Raw genomic sequence first — 16696 nt, 5'->3', positions numbered from 1 at the left:
ACAACGTTGCCTGTAGGTTCTGTGACTTTAAGTGAAACATGTAGACTGAAACCAGTTTTACTCCATGTGAATTGACATAATCAGGAATTAAGTTCTCATCATCTTTCCAATGAAGTGACGTTGACTGAAATGACATTTGAGGTCACATATGCCATCCCAGCAAGAAAGGAAACAAAAGTTCTCTGTGCCCTTGTCCTGGGACTCGATGCTGACAGTTCACGTCCGTCTGTCCGTCCGTCCGTCCATCAGCAGATGCTGGTGAGCGGCTGCACCGTGGCCCTGGACTGGAAGCGGGCCGAGCTGGAGCCCTGCCCTAGAAGGAATGTCAAGGGACGACAGTTTCAGGAGGAAGGGGGATAGTAGAGATTATTGGAAAGCAGGTGGGGACAGAGCTGGGACCCAATCTCAGTGTGTAACTCGGCCTGTTTGAGCCCCAATCTTGCTTGTAAAAGGGAGATGTTGCCCACTGGGGAGTGAACAATAGCCTGTTGTATTTAAGTGCAGCGGTGGTCTGTGGGAGCGAAGGACACGGAGGAAGGCAGGCTTAACCACTGGATTGGGTTAGCACTTCCCCGCAACCTCACTGTGGCTTGCAGGTCCTGGGCCTCTGGCTGTGGAGAGCTGAGCTCGCCAGAGGGAAGCAGGCCTGTGCCTGTGCCTGCTTCTCTCTGCCCCCTCCCTGCAGCTGGCTCCCAGTGCCTGCCGCCCCCAGCACGGCAGTGTGTGCAGTTTGGGGCAGGAGGAGCTCCCTCTGGGAGAGGGCTGTTTGCTTCCTTGACCTCGTCCCCACCTTTGTACCTAAGTGATCGTTTACAGACAAGATTTATTTTCTGCACCCAGAGACCAGGGAGTGAGAACATGCCAATGGCTGCATCTGAGAGAATCGCAGAGTAGAACCAAAAGGGGCCCTCGGGGTCACGTACCTGGCCCAGAAGACAGGTTTGGTTCCACGTGATGGGCAGTGGCCGGGAGGGCTGTGTTCACAAGGACCCAGAGGCTAATGCCAGGCTCAGTAAGAAAGCGCTGTGATTGGCCATGTCTGCCCCGGGCTGGAGATGAGGAAGTCAGGGAATTGCCCAGCCCTGATCTGACCCACCCTGCACATTTGAGAGGTTGGTGTGGCTTAATTGTCCACCCTTACAGCGCAGCACACATGCTAACAGGGAGCTGATCGCTGCAGATGCCTGTGGCCTTATGTGTAGCTGAGATCAGCCTAAGTAGTTCCATTTCTGCTAAGACAGACGGGTGAGTTTCTCTGTGTCAACCCTCCAGGAAGCAGGTAGTAGAGGAAGTGAGGTTTTTCTTAGATTCAACCAGTAGCTCAGGCAGTCGTGGGATTCCCCTCGAGTTGTGAGGTTGTGGTAGACAATATGGAGGGTGCCTGATGTTTCCTAACCTCCCCCACCCACGGTGACTCATTTAGCACCGACATCCACACTGCTTCATGCCCCCTTTCCCCCCCCCCGCCATTTCTCACTCTAAAAACCAACTCTAGTAAGCTTAACCACAGAGCATTTATAATTCGACCAACACCATGTTCTCTTACCTCTGAGCCTTTGCAGGCGCTGTTCCTGTGCCTGGAACGCTCTCGTTCACCTGCCTCCTAGGTCTCGGCTGGGTCTCGGCTCAGGGGCCATTTCCGTGAAGAAGCCTTGCCCAACTCTCCCTGAAGACTCCTGTCCTCCTCCCAGGTTCCCTTGACATTTTTCAGATTTTGTTCCTCGTTGATTTTCTGATCTGAGCTCAGAGGACTGTGTTGATTATGACTGAGCTCCCGGCAGCCAGAACACACGGGTGCCTGGGAAGGGAGCTGTCTGTAGGTTTGTTTCTTCTTCGACTGCTTAACTGTGTCACTGAGCCAATCTCATTGGCAGGGACCCAGTAGAGAGTCGTATGTAATGTTTTGAAATTGTTCAAAACCCACAATTGATGAAAATAGCAGTTCTTCCTACTCCTGAACTAGTGTGAGAAATTGGGCATCAGCCTCACTTGAGAAATGAGGGAACTTCTCCTGCTCGCTCGCGCGCGCGCGCGCGCTCTCTCTCTCTCTCTCTCTCTCTCTCTCTCTCTCTCTTTTATAAGTGTCATAGGAATCCGTGTAGGGATGAAAATCACAGGATGCACTTGTGATCAGCATGTTTGCATTCACTCAGCCTCGTGAGAACAAGCACAGCACTGCTCCGCCGGAATGAAGATTTTTCTAAAATTAATTCTCCACCTATAAAACCTATTTCCTTCCTCTCATAAAACTCAGCAAACAGGAACTCCGTATTTTTCTAATGGTGTGCTGGATCCGATTTAGGTTTGCCTGGATGCCTGATGGGTACGAGTGAATGAATGAATTGAATGAATGAGCTGGCCAGAGGCTCATGGTTGTCACTGTGTGTATCTGCAAGGTGCCAAGGGAGGAGAACCCTTTGATCTTTCACTGAGCAGCCTCAGACTGTAATTGTGAGCTCACTTGTGTGCACGCATGTATGTGTGGTGTGCATGTATGTGTAGTGTGCAAGCAGGGTTTCTGGTCTCCTCCTCGTTTATGCATTTGCTATCAGCAGCGGGCCTATCCTATGCTTGTTCCCACATTCAGTGCTGTCTTCCTCTGCTGAGGCTGGGAACATGGATCTCAGAGCAGTTTGTTATTCTAGAGTATGGTACGCTTAGATCCTTTGCTGTGAACAAAGTTCATAAAGATTTCCTGTGTGAACTCTGCCTTCTGTCTCTATTAAAAAAAAAAAAACCACAAAAAAACCACACACACAAAACAAAACAACAACAAAAAACAGCCACCAAGGTGTTGTTTAGCATCATTTAGATTAAAGCACTGAGAATTGGAGCCTCTGGGAGGGGATTGGTGAGTGAGTTTGTAGCCTTTGTATGCAGTAAGTAGGAGACCATCACAAGTGATAGGTGCATGTTGTCTGGGGTTTTCTTTGGACTACTTCAGCCAAACATCAATACTGAATTATGGGGAGGGGAGGAGTGGAATGGTTGTGCAGAATCTTGATAACCTGAAGCTGGGAGATGAATCCGGGGGCTCATCGATCTGGAATGTTGCACAGTGAAAAGGTAGCATTGTATGCCGTGTCATCTTAGAGCTGACACAGTATTTCCTGTGGAGACACCTCTCTGCCATTGGGCTTCGCTTCCCACACACACTTAAAAGAGATGCATAGGATAGGCCCGCTGCTGATAGTTGAAGTTGGAGCCTCCTGATAGTTGGAGCATCCTGGGAAGATACTTACGATATATTTGAGTGGAAAAGGACCACAAATAGTTACGTACAGAATTTCCATTTGGCTTAAATAAGGTAGAAAACAGATGGAGTGTGTACACCCAGATCGAAATCACTGGGTAGAGAAATGATTTTTGTTTTTAGCTTTTCTACAGCATACTCGTGTATCAGTGGTGAGATATTGTGAACACATGAGTCTAATTAAATACGTTGCTCTTTTGATTCAGGGAAGAGTATGGAGGAAATCAAAAAGGTGCTGTTGCTGGTGCTGGGCTGTGCCGTCCAGGTATGGCATGGGCAAGGGTGGAGGGGGGCCTGGCCTCAGCCATCCTGTGTTTGGGTTTGTGGGGATAGACTCCCCCTTAGTGAGTGAGGTAGGAGGGAAGCTGCCTTCAGCCCAACATGACACGTCCCGGCTTCCTGAGTGGCAGCCAGTTCTGTGGTCCCGGGGTACCTATGGCAAGAAGCAAGTGGGGATTCCTCAGCCCAGGGTGCCCTTAGCAAACCATACCCAGAATAGGGACACCTCGAGCAAAGAGCAGCAGCTACACACAGCCTGGCCTACACACAGCCCGTCTCGGGAAATAAGGTTCATGGGAACAGCCCCCGTGGTGACTTCTGGTACTGTCTCCGGCTGCTCTCACAGCACGAGGCAGGCTGAGACTCAGTGGCCCGCGGCCTCTGTTGTTTTACCATCCATCCCTTTGAAGACAGTGTTTGTCGCCATCTGGCTTACACCAGGTGGTCTTGGTCTTGACTCGTTTAAGAATCAATGGAGCTTGTTTAATGTGCAGATTTCTGTGTTTCATCCCCCACGTCTTCAACCAGATGGGGCTTTTTAAGAACAAGCACCCCAGGTGATTCTGATGTAGGTTCTCACAGCAACTTGTAATAAAGAGAAACTCAGTCCTCTAGAGCAGTGGTCGGCAAACTCATTAGTCCGCAGAGCCAAATATCAACAGCACAACGATTGACATTCTTTTGAGAGCCCGATTTTTTAAAACTTAAACTTCTAAATCGATCACCCAGGCCGTGGTATTTTGTGGAAGAGCCACACTCAAGGGGCCAAAGAGCCGCATGTGGCTCTCGAGCCGCAGTTTGCCGACCACGGCTCCGGAAAAACCTCAGTCTGAGGGGCGGTGGGGAAGTCAAATTCTCGGTTACAAAGGAGGAAGCCAGGGCAGGCGGGCAGGTCACTGGGAAACGCTCTGTGGCCGCGGTGGGCTCCGGTCGCCTCGCTCGCAGAATGCTCCCCTTAACACGCAATGCTCCCATTAACACGCATTACCCCGCAGTGCGAAAGGAAAGAGGAGTTCATCGACAGAATCAAACAGCTGGACATCGAGACCCAGGCCGGGATCGTGGCCCATATTCAGGAGGTAGGTGTGTGGCTGGCTCCGTGGGGCTCAACCGTAGACCCCCACTCCCATGTCAGCCAGGAGGCAGGCTCTCTTGGAGGAGTTGAAAGGCTACATCACCCGTTAGTGAATTCACTGATTTTAGGTTTCCGATACCACAGAAATATCGAACCTGTGTGGGAAGCTAGTCCTCAGCAAGCTAAAGTAAAATGGGGGTAAGAGTTCGAAGAAAAAACAAATTTAAAACACCTCAGTCAAGTCGTCTTTTGCCTCCTCTTCTTGCCTAATATGGGCTCAGACTATTTTTAAGGGCTGTCAAGTGGTTGGACTCAGAATTTGATTTGCGGGCCCTGAAAATATATTCTGGCATTTGTCGCCCTGCTTCACACGGTTGAGTGTCACTGAGAAAGGTTGTCCGTGTCTGTCAGGGACGTGGCAGAGACACGGCTGCCACCCCCTGGGAAGAGAGAAACCAGCACCTAGAAGGGCTGTCGCTGTGGACTCGGCCCCTGGGGTGGGGTCGGAGGGCTCTGTACTGAGGATGGTCCCTCTGCCATGGAGCCTGGCAGAGGTGGTCACATCAGACGTGGTTTCCCTGGAAACCGGGCCTGTGGGGGCAGGCACTGACCGGAAGTTTATTTCCCTGACATCCCCCGCTCCCTCCAGAGGAAGCCTTGTATGATTTAGTTACCTTAGGACCGTGGTTGGCAAACTGCAGCTCAAGAGCCACATGCGGCTCTCTGGCCTCTTGAGTTTGGCTCTTCCACAAAATACCACAGACTGGGCAAGTCTATTTTAAAGAAGTAGCATTAGAAGAAGCTTAAGTTTTAAAAAATGTGGCTCTCAAAGGAAATTTCAATTGTTGTGCTGTTGCTATTTGGCTCTGTTGACTAATGAGTTTGCCGACCACGGCCTTAGGAGAAGTGGTTCAGCCCTCAGTCTCCTTGGACAGATGAGATAACGGCATGCAAAAGGCATGAGCAGGAGCGCCTAGGAGCAGGTGTGTGACTGGCAGGGGCAGCTGCACACAGCTCCCCAGGCTGGCACCGGGGACAGGCTGGGCTGACGGGTCCCCAGCCTCCAGGCACCATGGGGTGATGGACTGAGTCGGCTTGTCGCCGTCGAGGGGAAATCCGCATTGTCCTAAGCACACTTAGCCCTTCCTGACGGTGAGGGGCCTCCTGTCAGCCTGGGGACCTTTCTGCCTTTTTGTTTTCCTGTGGGTCCACGTGTTTTGAAAAGGGATGTGTCTGGGGACTAGGTCTTCAATGCGCACGACCTCCCCCGCTCAGCCAGTAGGATATTTAAAATGAAAGGGGGTGGGAGGCAGCTCTGAGTTCTGAGTGGTGATCAGGTTCAGGGCTGGCTGTGAGGACTGGGCTTCAAAATTAGTCATGTGCTTCTCAGTCAGGGGCCCAGCCCCACAGGAGACACACACACCCGGCAGCACGGGGGAGGGGGAGGGGGAGGGGCAACATGAGCCTTTATTAAAGCTGCCCGGGGGGCCGTGTGCCGCTGGGGTTGTGTCCCCGGACCCCCTTTCCAGACATGAGAGGCCTTTCCCAGGCCCTGGGATGGGGCGACCTTCAGCCAGCCTCCGAGTCCCCGAACCTGGCCTTCGGGTGCCTGGTCCCGTGGGCTGAGATTTCTCCAAATGCTCCGAGATGGGCCGACCCCGGCTTCTCCCCTCTGTGAGGTGGGAGAGCTGAGGGAGTGGTGTCATTGAGAAACCGAAAGGCCCTGTTTTCTTGTTGTGGGGTGGTGTGCTGTGGTTTTTTTTAAGTTATTTTCTGCCTCCGTTTACCTCTCTGGAAAATGGAAGAACTTTTTTTTGGTGCACCTCACTGAGTAGGTTTCCATTTGTTTTCCTCCTTTGAGGCCCGAGTGCACTAACACTCATCTTCCCACTCTGAGACGACGAGGCCTGGAGACAGACCGTCGGCCTCCTCGGGCTGGTCTGGGCTCCGGGGCAGGCGGGCAGGCGGCGGAGAGGCTGCCTGGCGAGGGCCTGGCATGGGCCTCCGCGGACACCTGGCGGGCCCGTGTGGCCTATGGGGGTGAGAAACATGTTCCCCCGAATATTATTTTAAGTTATGAAATATTTCCCCAGAAAATAACCTAAGATTGTTATGTACCCAACATTCGGACATAAGCTTTTTTTTTTTTTTTTTTGTAAAAATATATTTTATTGATTTTGTACAGAGAGGAAGGGAGAGAGATAGAGAGTTAGAAACATCGATGAGAGAGAGTCATCGATCAGTTGCCTCTTGCACACCCCCTACTGGGGATATGCCCGCAACCAAGGTACATGCCCTTGACCGGAATCGAACCCGGGTCCCTTCAGTCCCCAAGCTGACGCTCTATCCATTGAGCTAAACCGGTCCCGGCCGGACATAAGCTTTTTATTTAAATATATTTTATTGATTTTTTTTTTTTTTTTAACAGAAAGGAAGGGAGAGAGAGAGAAAGAGAGCTAGAAACATCGATGAGAGAGAAACATCGACCAGCTGCCTCCTGCACACCCTCCACTGGGGATGCGCCCACAACCAATGTACATGCCCTTGACCGGAATCAAACCCGGGACCCCTATATCCACTGAGCCAAACAGGTCTCAGCAACTTAAGCAACAGAAAGCCCCTGTTTTCTGTTTTAAAATTTTGCCCTCCTCACATTCGATTTTCAGGAATAAGACGCTATTCCTCTCCTCACCCACCCTCACCCACCCCCGGGGCTCCCTTCCTGTCTGTGATAGATTGATGGTGTGCTACTAAAAGCACCCGAGGACAGTTTGGGGCACGACTGTCTGTAGGAAGAGCTTCGGGGTTACAGTCAGCGTCCTCTGAACGAGCGTGACGGTGGCGGTTTGTGTGCATGAAGAACGTGGCTGCCGGGAGCTCCCGAACCTTCCCCCCCCCCCCCCCCGCCTGCCACAGAAGCTTCGTGGCTGAGGTTAATGACCGTAAGATGGGTCGGCTGTGGCAGAGTCTGCCTGGGCCCACGAGGCGTGGCCTTGTGGGGGACGCTCTCGGGGACCCCCCGCAGCTGCTCCCTGCCCGGCCTCTGCAGCCCCGGACCCGTGTGTGCCCTCAGGTGACCCACAACCAGGAGAACGTGTTTGACCTGCAGTGGCTGGAGGTTCCAGACGTGGCCCCAGAGGAGCTGGAGGCCCTCTCGAGGAACATGGTGTTTCACCTCCGGAGGCTCATAGATGATCGCGATGAGTGCAGGGAGGTGGGTTTGCCTAATGGGCAGGGCAGGGAGGGGCTTGGGCCTGGGGCCCGAGGTATGGGCCGCGCGCTCCTCATCCTGACTCTTGCTCTCAAGCCTCTCTTTCTCTCGTGATCCAGTTTCCGTGGGGGTGGGACGTGGGCACCGTGGGCACGTTCCCTGGGGGCACCGTCACCTCCAGACACCTGAGTGAGGGTCGGAGTTGGGCGTGGGGACCCTGCTCCATTCACACGCCCCTTTCGGTCTCAGTAAATGTGTCCTCGCTTTTCAAAAACTCACACCGCCTTTCTCCCGCCTCCCTCGTGGCCTTGCAGTATCGACTGACATCTCTTTTACTTCCGTGCTCTGGTCCTCCTCACCAAGGGCTAAGGCGGGCACTGTGCCAGGCACAGGAGCACGCCGTGAGAGCCCTCTCTGCCCGCCCCAGCTGATCGTGGACCTGACTCAGGAGCGGGACTACCTGCAGGCGCAGCAGCCGCCCAGCCCGCTCCGGTCCTCCAGCGCCGAGTCCACGCCCAGCCCCACCAGCAGCCTCTCCAGCGAGGACAAGCAGCACCTGGCCGTGGAGCTGGCGGACACCAAGGCCCGGCTGCGCCGCGTCCGGCAGGAGCTGTGAGTCCCCCGTGTCCCGTCCTCTCTGCTCTTGGGTCGTGTGTCCCCACACATCTCTTAACACGTGGCTCACTGCCAGGCGATGCAGCAAACGGGGGAGCTCTGACCGGCGCCCCGGAGTGCAGGCACCGCTCCGAGCTCAGACCGTCTGGCCGTGGCTAGTCCATCCCACGCTGGGGCCTGCACGGGAGGGGTTCTGCTGGGCCGTTGGGGCTCCCGCCAGTCCAGACATCACAGGCAGAGCAGCAGCCTGCTGTTTATCCTCGGGCCCAGCGTGGGGGTCGAATGGCCACACACTAGTGTGTGTGTTCTTGGCTGGAGGGAGGGTGTGTCTCGTCCCGCGTGGCAAGCCTGTGCCCTCTTTCCTGCGGCTGCGATGCCATGTGCCCGTCATCTCGGGAGCTGCCCGCCTTCACGTCCCCGCCAGTGGGCCTCGCTGCCTGCCTGGCCGTGGAGGGGCGCAGGGGCTCCTGGGGCTCCTTCCCCGTCCCGCACCCTCAGAGGAAAGCTCGGTGTCTAGCGGCTCTCGTTCGAGAGCAGGCACTGAAAACGTAAAAATGGCTTCGGAGTCGGGAGTGATTTCCAAGCCCCACATACAGACTCCCTCCTCACACCCAGAAGCCAGGTTCCCGTTCCTTTCCCGCCGTGGTCTCCCGGGTGGTGGGCTTTCTGGGTGCTTCTGAGGAAGCCTCACCACGTCCTCCCGTCGCCCCCAGGGAGGAGAAGACAGAGCAGCTGGCGGACACCAGGCATGAGGTGGATCAGCTGGTGCTGGAGCTGCAAAAAGTCAAGCAGGAGGTGTGTGAGCCTGTCATGTGTGTGTGTGTGGGGTGGGGAGGGCGAGTGAGGAGCTAGGATGCCCCCGTAACCATGGCCCGAGGTCCAGGAATGTAACCACGGGACCTTCCTACAAAGGCTTGGCTCCTTCCCACTCAAAACAACGCTGCCTGAGAGCCCGTTGTCCTGCGAGTTGCTGTGGGGATGACATATTTTGGTGACAGCGTGTGGGGCCCCCGCGGTGACCTGCACATGGAGCCGCTCGGCCGCCAGGGCCTGGCTTCTCTCGGGGCTGCAGGGTCTTGGCCCCTTTCCCCCCAGCCCGGACAGTGCCCTGAGCCAGGTCCCTGCCTTTGCCCACCTCCCAGAACATCCAGCTGGCCGCCAGCGCCCGGTCTGCTCGCGCCTACCTTGACGAGCTGGACTCCCTGCGGGAGAAGGGGAGCCGCGTGGAGAAGCTGGAGATGGAGCTGGTGCGCTTCAGGGAGAAGCTGAAGGACGCGGACTTCTACAAGGCCCGCATGGAGGTGAGCCCGAGCCAGGCAGGCGCCCACGGCGCTTCTGACCTGGAGGAGGGGGAGGAGCTGTGATGCTTTCCCAGCTGCCCTTGCACCCCGACCTGTCTGCATGACCTCTGGGTCTTCCTCTGTTAGTGGCAGGAATAGAATTGGGAATATGGTTGGAAGGCCTGATTCTTTTAGGACTTTTTCTTTCTACCTCATGCCACAGTGATGACCTTTCTATTCACAAATCTTTTTTAAAAAAAAAATATATTGATTTTTTTTACAGAGAGGCAGGGAGAGAGATAGAGAATTAGAAACATATATGAGAGAGGAACATTGATCAGCTGCCTCCTGCGCGTGCGCACGCCCTGACTAAGGATGTGTCCACAACCAAGGTACATGCCCTTGACCGGAATCGAACCTGGGACCCCTCAGTCTGCAGGCCGATGTTCTATCCACTGAGCCAAACCGGTTTCAGCTTTTTTTTTTTTCTTTAAGACTTGTAATTTTTGTCTAAATCTTGCCAGGACTGTTCCTCCACCTGTAAAACAGAGATAACTGTACTCGTTCATGGGGTTTATACAGTGAGGGAGTTAAGATACCTGGTGTAGGAGCAAGTCCCATAGTAAGCTCTCAGTGGCATAGCCTACTCGGATCCACTCAGGGGAGGGTGGCAGGGATTCTGAGGCAGGGATTTTGGTGCTTTGACCTCTCACCCTGACTGCTTCAGGTCAACAGTGGGTTCCAGAGCTCTCTCTCCCGAGGGTGTGGGAACTTTGCCCCCTTCTGCAGGCCCCAGGGGTTAGAGGCAGTTCACAGTCCCCGGGCCAGGTGGCGGCAGGTGTGCTGGGACAGGCTGTTTGGCCGGAGACCTCAGCATGCTCTCCTGCTGCATACGGGCCCCAAGGTTCCTGAGCCACGTGGCGGCAGGCTGGAGACGGCCGTTTGTACCTCCGGCCTCCTCAGGGTGTGTCTTTCCCCAGGAATGTGGGTGACACGCTCGCCCCTTGGAGAAGGCGCCTCGGGTGCTGTGCCAAGGCAGCCTGGCCCAGGCGGGGTGGGGGTGGAGGCCGCTCTAAGCTTTGTCCTGGAAATGGCCTGCTGGCCCTGCTGGTGGTGAAAGGCATCCATCTGCAGCACAGACGGGTTCCGGCACACGGCACGCTCACTCGCCGGGAGGGCCACCGGTGGGAGGGCCGCAGACAGTCACGTACAGGCTCCCCAGACCGCTGCCTCTGCAGCCCTCCTGCACACCGGGGGCCTGCGGCAGCCCCCACACCTCACCCCAATACTGTCCCGTGGATGGGGGTGCGTTTTGGGGCCAGTGCAAGCTGCCCTGCTCGGTCACGCAGACACGGCGACCAAAGGCCTGTGTGGCTTCCCTGTGCCGGGAGCGCCTGGGCTGTCGGAGGGTTTCGCATGGGAACTCCTTTTCCGTGTTCTCCACTTTCCTGCCTCTGGGTGATGCAGCAATATTTTTCATAACGATGAACAACTTTTCTGTCCAATTAGTAATGCCTTAGGCCTGGCCGGTTTGGCGAAGTGGATAGCGCACTGGCCTACGGACCAAAGGGTCCCGGGTTTAATTCGGTCAAGGGCATGCACCTCCATAGCAGGCTCCTCCCCAGCCTGGGTCCTGGTCTGGGCGCGTGCAAGAGGCAACCAATCAATGTGTTCCTCTCACATCCATGTTTCTCTCTGTCTTTTCCCTCTCTCTTCCACTCTCCCTAAATAAAAAATCAATGGAAAAATATCCTCAGGTGAGGTGTAACAGCAACAACAAGAAAAACAAAAGAAAAAGTTAGTAATGCCTTAAATTTTGCATTTGTTTGACAAGTTAAAGAGAAACGGTGTGGTTCATGGAGCCCAGGCCAGGCGGGGGGGGGGGGGGGGGGGGGGGTCACACTGTCCTCGGAGGCCCGTGTGCCAGGGCCCAGGAGCAGTGGGGACGTCCTTAGGTCGCGGTGGCTCAGCAGCCCTGCAGACTGTGCACAGGCCCGCCCGGCCAGCCCTGCTCCGCCAGGTTTTCCGGAGGCACCTTGAGCCCCCGAGGGGAGGCGCAGGGTCGTAAGCGACTGCATGCCTGGGGCCTGGCGCACACAAGGCACTCGGTAGTCACCCCACAAGGACAAACCCACCTCCCAGCAGTGAAAAGACTGGGAATCTGGGGAGAAGGACGGGGAAACCTCACGAGGTTTAGTCTCCTTCCAAATGGTGATGCTTGGGCAGTGGTGGGCAGCAGGTCAGAGCGCCAAGGACAGTTCCCCTCCGCTTGGGGGCCAGCCATCAGGCCCGGCCTGTGGCTTCCTAACGTGGCCCCTCAGCTGTTGGCTGGGCTGGGCCTGGCCTCTAAATAGCCTCCCGGTTCAGTTGGGGTCAGGCTCCCGGGGCCAGGCTGGCTGTGGGCAGCTGCAGGGCTGGGGCCCCTCCCCCATCCAGGCCAAGCCCTTTGCCAGCTTGAGGACTCTGGCACGGCTTCTTGCGGTCTGGTCTCTCCCTTCTGAGGTGGCAGGTGCACAGAGCGAGTTTAGATATTTCTGACGCCTAACACCCGGCAACATCTACACCACCAGAAAAGGAAAACGTATTCGAACAGTAGCTGTAGGTCACTTCGTTCCACGCTGTGTTCTGCGTCCGGACACTGTCCATCCCTGCGTGTGGTCCAAGTCTGGCCATTGCAGCTCACTGGCCACCTCCGATTCCCCCTCACGGCGTGATTCAGCTGACAAGTGTCACTGAGCATTTCTGGGAGGCCCCAGGAACAGAAAGAGAGTTCTGATCAAAGCCTGGCAGCAGGAAGGGTTTGCTCACAGACCCTGGATTCACCTGTGGGACCAGCCTGCAGGAGGAGGACAGGCCAGCTCAGTGTTGCCCCAGCTTGTGGGCACTTGGGGAGCCTGAGCATCTGATTCACAGAGTGGAGTTGCAAGCACTTCTCAGAGGGGGCAACTCCAGCTGGGTTTTGAAGGCCAAGTAGGAGTTGGTTGTAAGGCGAAGGGGCAGGCTATGCTGTGGGAGCTCAGGGCCTGAGAGTGTGTGACATAGATGAGTGCTGGTAGGTAGACTGGCTGGAACACGAGGTGAGAACGCTGGGGGCCGTGGCCAGGGAGGGAGAGCCGGGCCTCCTTCGTGCTCGTGGCCCTCCATCGGCTCCAGCCCACATCACTGAGAGCAGTCTGACCTTCTTCCTCTCCCTCTTCTTCTCCACACACACACACACACACACACACACACACACACACCTGGGGCTCCGTAAGAGAACACATGTCTGGAGCTCTCTAGCAGAGTTCAAGCCCCAGCTTCACCCCTCGCTGGCTGTATGGCTTGGGGCTCGTTCCTTAATTAACCCACAGCAGCATCTTCATGCGTAGGAAGGAACTGTCCCTGCCTCCCCCTTGGGGCTGCTATGAAGAGTGAATGTGCAAGGATAGAGGGCACCCAGTGCAGGGCCGGGGACGGGCAGGGAGACGGTGCCCAGATGAATCCAGGGTCTGTGAGCAAACCCTTCCTGCTGCCAGGCTTTGATCAGAACTGTGTCCACTGATGGCAGGTCCACGGCTTCTCTTCTACCCAGAAGCTTGGGTTCTGGCCCCTGTGGGGAAAATGAACATGAGATGGAAAAGCAGCAGCTACCGCCCACTCCCAGTCGTTAGAACCCATGAGTGGGGCCAGCCTTGGAGAACTGCCCACTGAGAGCAACGGTCACATCCCATGTATGCGTGTTCCCAGAATGTGAAGGCATTCAGGGGAGACTCGGCCCCTAAGACACCGAGTGGTTCTGGAAGGGCTCCTGGGGCGGGGAAAGAGCTGAGCAGCTCCCCATGTGTGCTGGGCACTGGGACAGGAGTAAGTCCAGCAGACTCCTCCCGTGAGGGGGCCTGTGAGGGACCAGCCACGGCGTCCCACACCCAGCATGTGCCCAACTCCCAGAGGCCCACAGTATTGTTCGTTGTGTCTTAGCCCTCATGTCCAGGAAACTGCTGAGAGCCGCTTTTCTAAGAGGACGTGCGTGAAATGTTCCAATAGGAACTGTGTGTTGAACAATAGCTCACCCGGATAGCCATTTACTTCCAGCACCCAGATCAGAGGAGTGACTGACTATTGACTTGAGATGGCCTAGGCTCAGCCCTCAAATCTGGGACAGACTCTCAGCCCCGCCCCTTCCTTGTTAAGCGAAGTGGCATACCTGTCAGCGGGCGCACTCGTCCAATAGACAAGGCTGTACACGTGAGACACGCTGACGCCGGGGCTGGCAGAAAGTAGACGCTGCAGAAGTGTTCCCTTCCCAGTGTCCTGATGCAGAGGTTTTCTCCATAGAGAACGTGCACCTGGCCCGGCTGATGGGGCAGGGGCAGGTGTCCCAAAGCAGAGAGAGAACGCCCCGCGGCGGCAGCGTGACCCTGAGGTGGCAGGTTTGGGTGCAGATGCCTGAAGGGGCCTAGGTCTGACGGTTCTCGTGTGTGTTTTCGCTGACCAGGAGCTGAGAGAAGACAACTTCACGTTGATTGATACCAAGTCCATCCTGGAGGAACAGCTGACGGCGGCTCGGGCCCGGGTCGATAAGCTGTACGAGCTGGAGAAGGAGAACCTGCAGCTGAAGTCAAAGCTGCACGACCTGGAATTGGTACGGCGAGTCGTTGTCCTCACGTGTCCCGCAGGCGGGGCCATTGCAGGCTCACGTTGTGCCCTTCCCTGAGGTTCTGCTGCTGGGCTGGGGCTGCTGCCCACACAGGGAACCGCCAACCGCGGAGACTTGCTTGCCAAGCTCACCAGCGTGAGTGGGCACCACTTAAGGCCCTCAAAACAGACAGGGCCTGACTTGCATTGCTTTTCTGTAAGGATGGTTGTACATGGGTGTCTTTTGCAAAAAAAAAAGGTCTCTGCTGGTGTTTAGGATGTGGGTTGAGCTGTGCTTTGGGAGTTCCTACAGCCATTCCAAGGCATGTTAAACCTGCTAAGGGACCGCATAGCTGCCCGTCATCATATTACCTGCTTTAAAGCCCTGTGCTGTGCACCACTTTGTTCAGACACCACTCAGAGACGTTGGGTGTCTTCATCACCTAGGCCACCGGGTCAGCGTGTCTTTTAGTGGCTGTAGGTCTCCCAGCTGGGCCCTGTGTTGCAGTCACTTCTGTGCAGCTGTGTTTTGGGAAGTGAGCAGGTGTATGGAGGCCTTCATCCTGGGGAAGGAGGGTGGGTGCACAGGGGCGGGGCCTGTCCAGAGGGTGGCATGGGGGCATCCCCACTACTCCCTCTTTCTGCACTAGGACCGGGACACAGACAAAAAGCGCATTGAGGAGCTGCTGGAAGAGAACATGGTCCTCGAGATTGCACAGAAGCAGAGCATGAACGAGTCCGCCCACTTGGGCTGGGAGCTGGAGCAGCTCTCCAAGAGCGCAGACCTGTCAGACGGTAGGCAGCAGCCCCGGGGGCCTGGGAGCCAGGCTGGTTGCGGTTTCTCCCTCCTCCAGGGAGCTGCGCCCTTGGCTGTGAATCTCCTGTGTGAGCCCATCCTCACCCCAAGTGAATAGGGTTTTATTCAAGAGCCATTGGAACTGTTACATTGCAATTCTCCCCAAGGGGAACATGAAGGGTCTGGCAGCCTTGAAGTCAGGACATGAATTACAAAGTAAGTGTTGTCGGATTTCTCGGCTCCCATGTGGACAGTCCCAGGAGCTTCCAGATGACAGCACGCTGACACCCAGAGGATGGTTTAGATCTGTCTATTGGGGATTGAAAGCTCTGGATGGCAGGAGCCTTCCCCAGAGGTCACAAACCTCCAGTATAACTAACCCTGGGCATGATTTCCTCCGTTCATCTCATAATCGGGCAGATGGGTACAGTCTGTTCTCTGTCTCCCTGGGAAGAGGCTGCTATGTGTCTCCTTCTTAGGGGAGCCAGGCCTCTTCCCCTCCTTGTGCGTGCCTCCTCTCAGCCCCCACAGGAGGTGTGGGGTTGGCCAGGGGCAGTCAGTGCACCCTGCAAATAAGTAGCCACTTCCTGTGCTCAGCAACATCACATGCACCTGAGCCCAGGAGGGACTTGGGGTGGGAGAGGTGCTGCTTTTCCAATTCTGATCAACATCCCTAAGCATCATGGAGAGGCTGTTGAAAGCAGCTGGATATTCCTTCTCTTCAAAGGTTGCCATCAGTTCCAGACCTAAAATCAGTTCATTGAGCTATGAATCAGTGTGAGAAGTCAGTTCTTTCTGTGGTTTGGTGTCTCGGCACTCCTGGGAAAAAGGGGACGACAATCAGGGATCCCTGTTCTGGAAGTTCAGATACATGGGGAGGACACTGCCCCCTGGTGGAAGGCAGGAGTGGTGCCGGCTGGCAGGAAGCTCTCAGACCTAATGTTTCTGTGAGACCAGGGAGGCTGGGGGTTGGCACCCTCCCTGCCTCAGGCACTCTGTGTAGTTTGTGAGCCCTTTCAGTTCAGGGCCCATGACTTCTTGGTGTTCCCACTCCTGCTGCTCAGCTGGCAGCACATGAACAAAGCGTGAAAGTACTTTTGCATGGATGGTGTGGTGGCTTCTTGAGTCAGAAAGGCCTGGTTTCAAGTCTTAGCTCCTCCACCTGTTAGCCAGATGACCCCTTTTAAATCTCAGTTTTCTTATCTGCACAATGGGGGTAGGGACGCTGCCTCGCAGGATTCCTATGCGTATCTCCTGAGGAGACAGTGAAGCCTTGCGCTGTGCCTGACCCCAGGGCACCAACGAAGGATGGCTGTTGGCATCCCCACTAGATCCTTCCAGCCCTGAGGGGGTGAACAGGAAGCAGGTGGGGTGCAGCCCTAGGAGTGGTGCAGTGTGATAAGGCTCCCAGGGCTGAGGATGTGGGCCTGGAGCGACAGGTGAGGGAGCACCCCAACCCCTCATCCATTCGTTTACCTAAAGTCACGCCCCTCCTTGTGTCAGGAAGGAGCTGAGATCTCCGATTCTTCTCAGGTCTCTGCTTCTTTTCTGTTCTGCATTCAAGCTGTATAAA

The 16696-nt window shown here is 55.6% G+C and overlaps 1 protein-coding gene across 2 annotated transcripts in view; it reads left to right on the top strand.

The window, feature by feature from the left end:
• The window catches only part of CCDC88C (coiled-coil domain containing 88C), a 103580-nt gene that overhangs the window by 49257 nt on the left and 37627 nt on the right, over positions 1-16696 (top strand). For both annotated transcript variants that reach the window (XM_045571934.1, XM_036411686.2), the window contains exons 5-12: positions 3460-3518; positions 4528-4611; positions 7681-7821; positions 8246-8430; positions 9147-9228; positions 9576-9734; positions 14188-14334; positions 14978-15122. In XM_045571934.1, the coding sequence (XP_045427890.1) occupies positions 3460-3518; positions 4528-4611; positions 7681-7821; positions 8246-8430; positions 9147-9228; positions 9576-9734; positions 14188-14334; positions 14978-15122 (1002 nt within the window). The remainder of the gene's footprint in view (positions 1-3459; positions 3519-4527; positions 4612-7680; positions 7822-8245; positions 8431-9146; positions 9229-9575; positions 9735-14187; positions 14335-14977; positions 15123-16696) is intronic.

This window comes from Pipistrellus kuhlii, unplaced genomic scaffold (genome assembly GCF_014108245.1).
Source record: "Pipistrellus kuhlii isolate mPipKuh1 unplaced genomic scaffold, mPipKuh1.p scaffold_m20_p_41, whole genome shotgun sequence".
Taxonomy (NCBI): domain Eukaryota; kingdom Metazoa; phylum Chordata; class Mammalia; order Chiroptera; family Vespertilionidae; genus Pipistrellus; species Pipistrellus kuhlii.
This window is presented reverse-complemented; position numbering and strand designations above follow the sequence as displayed.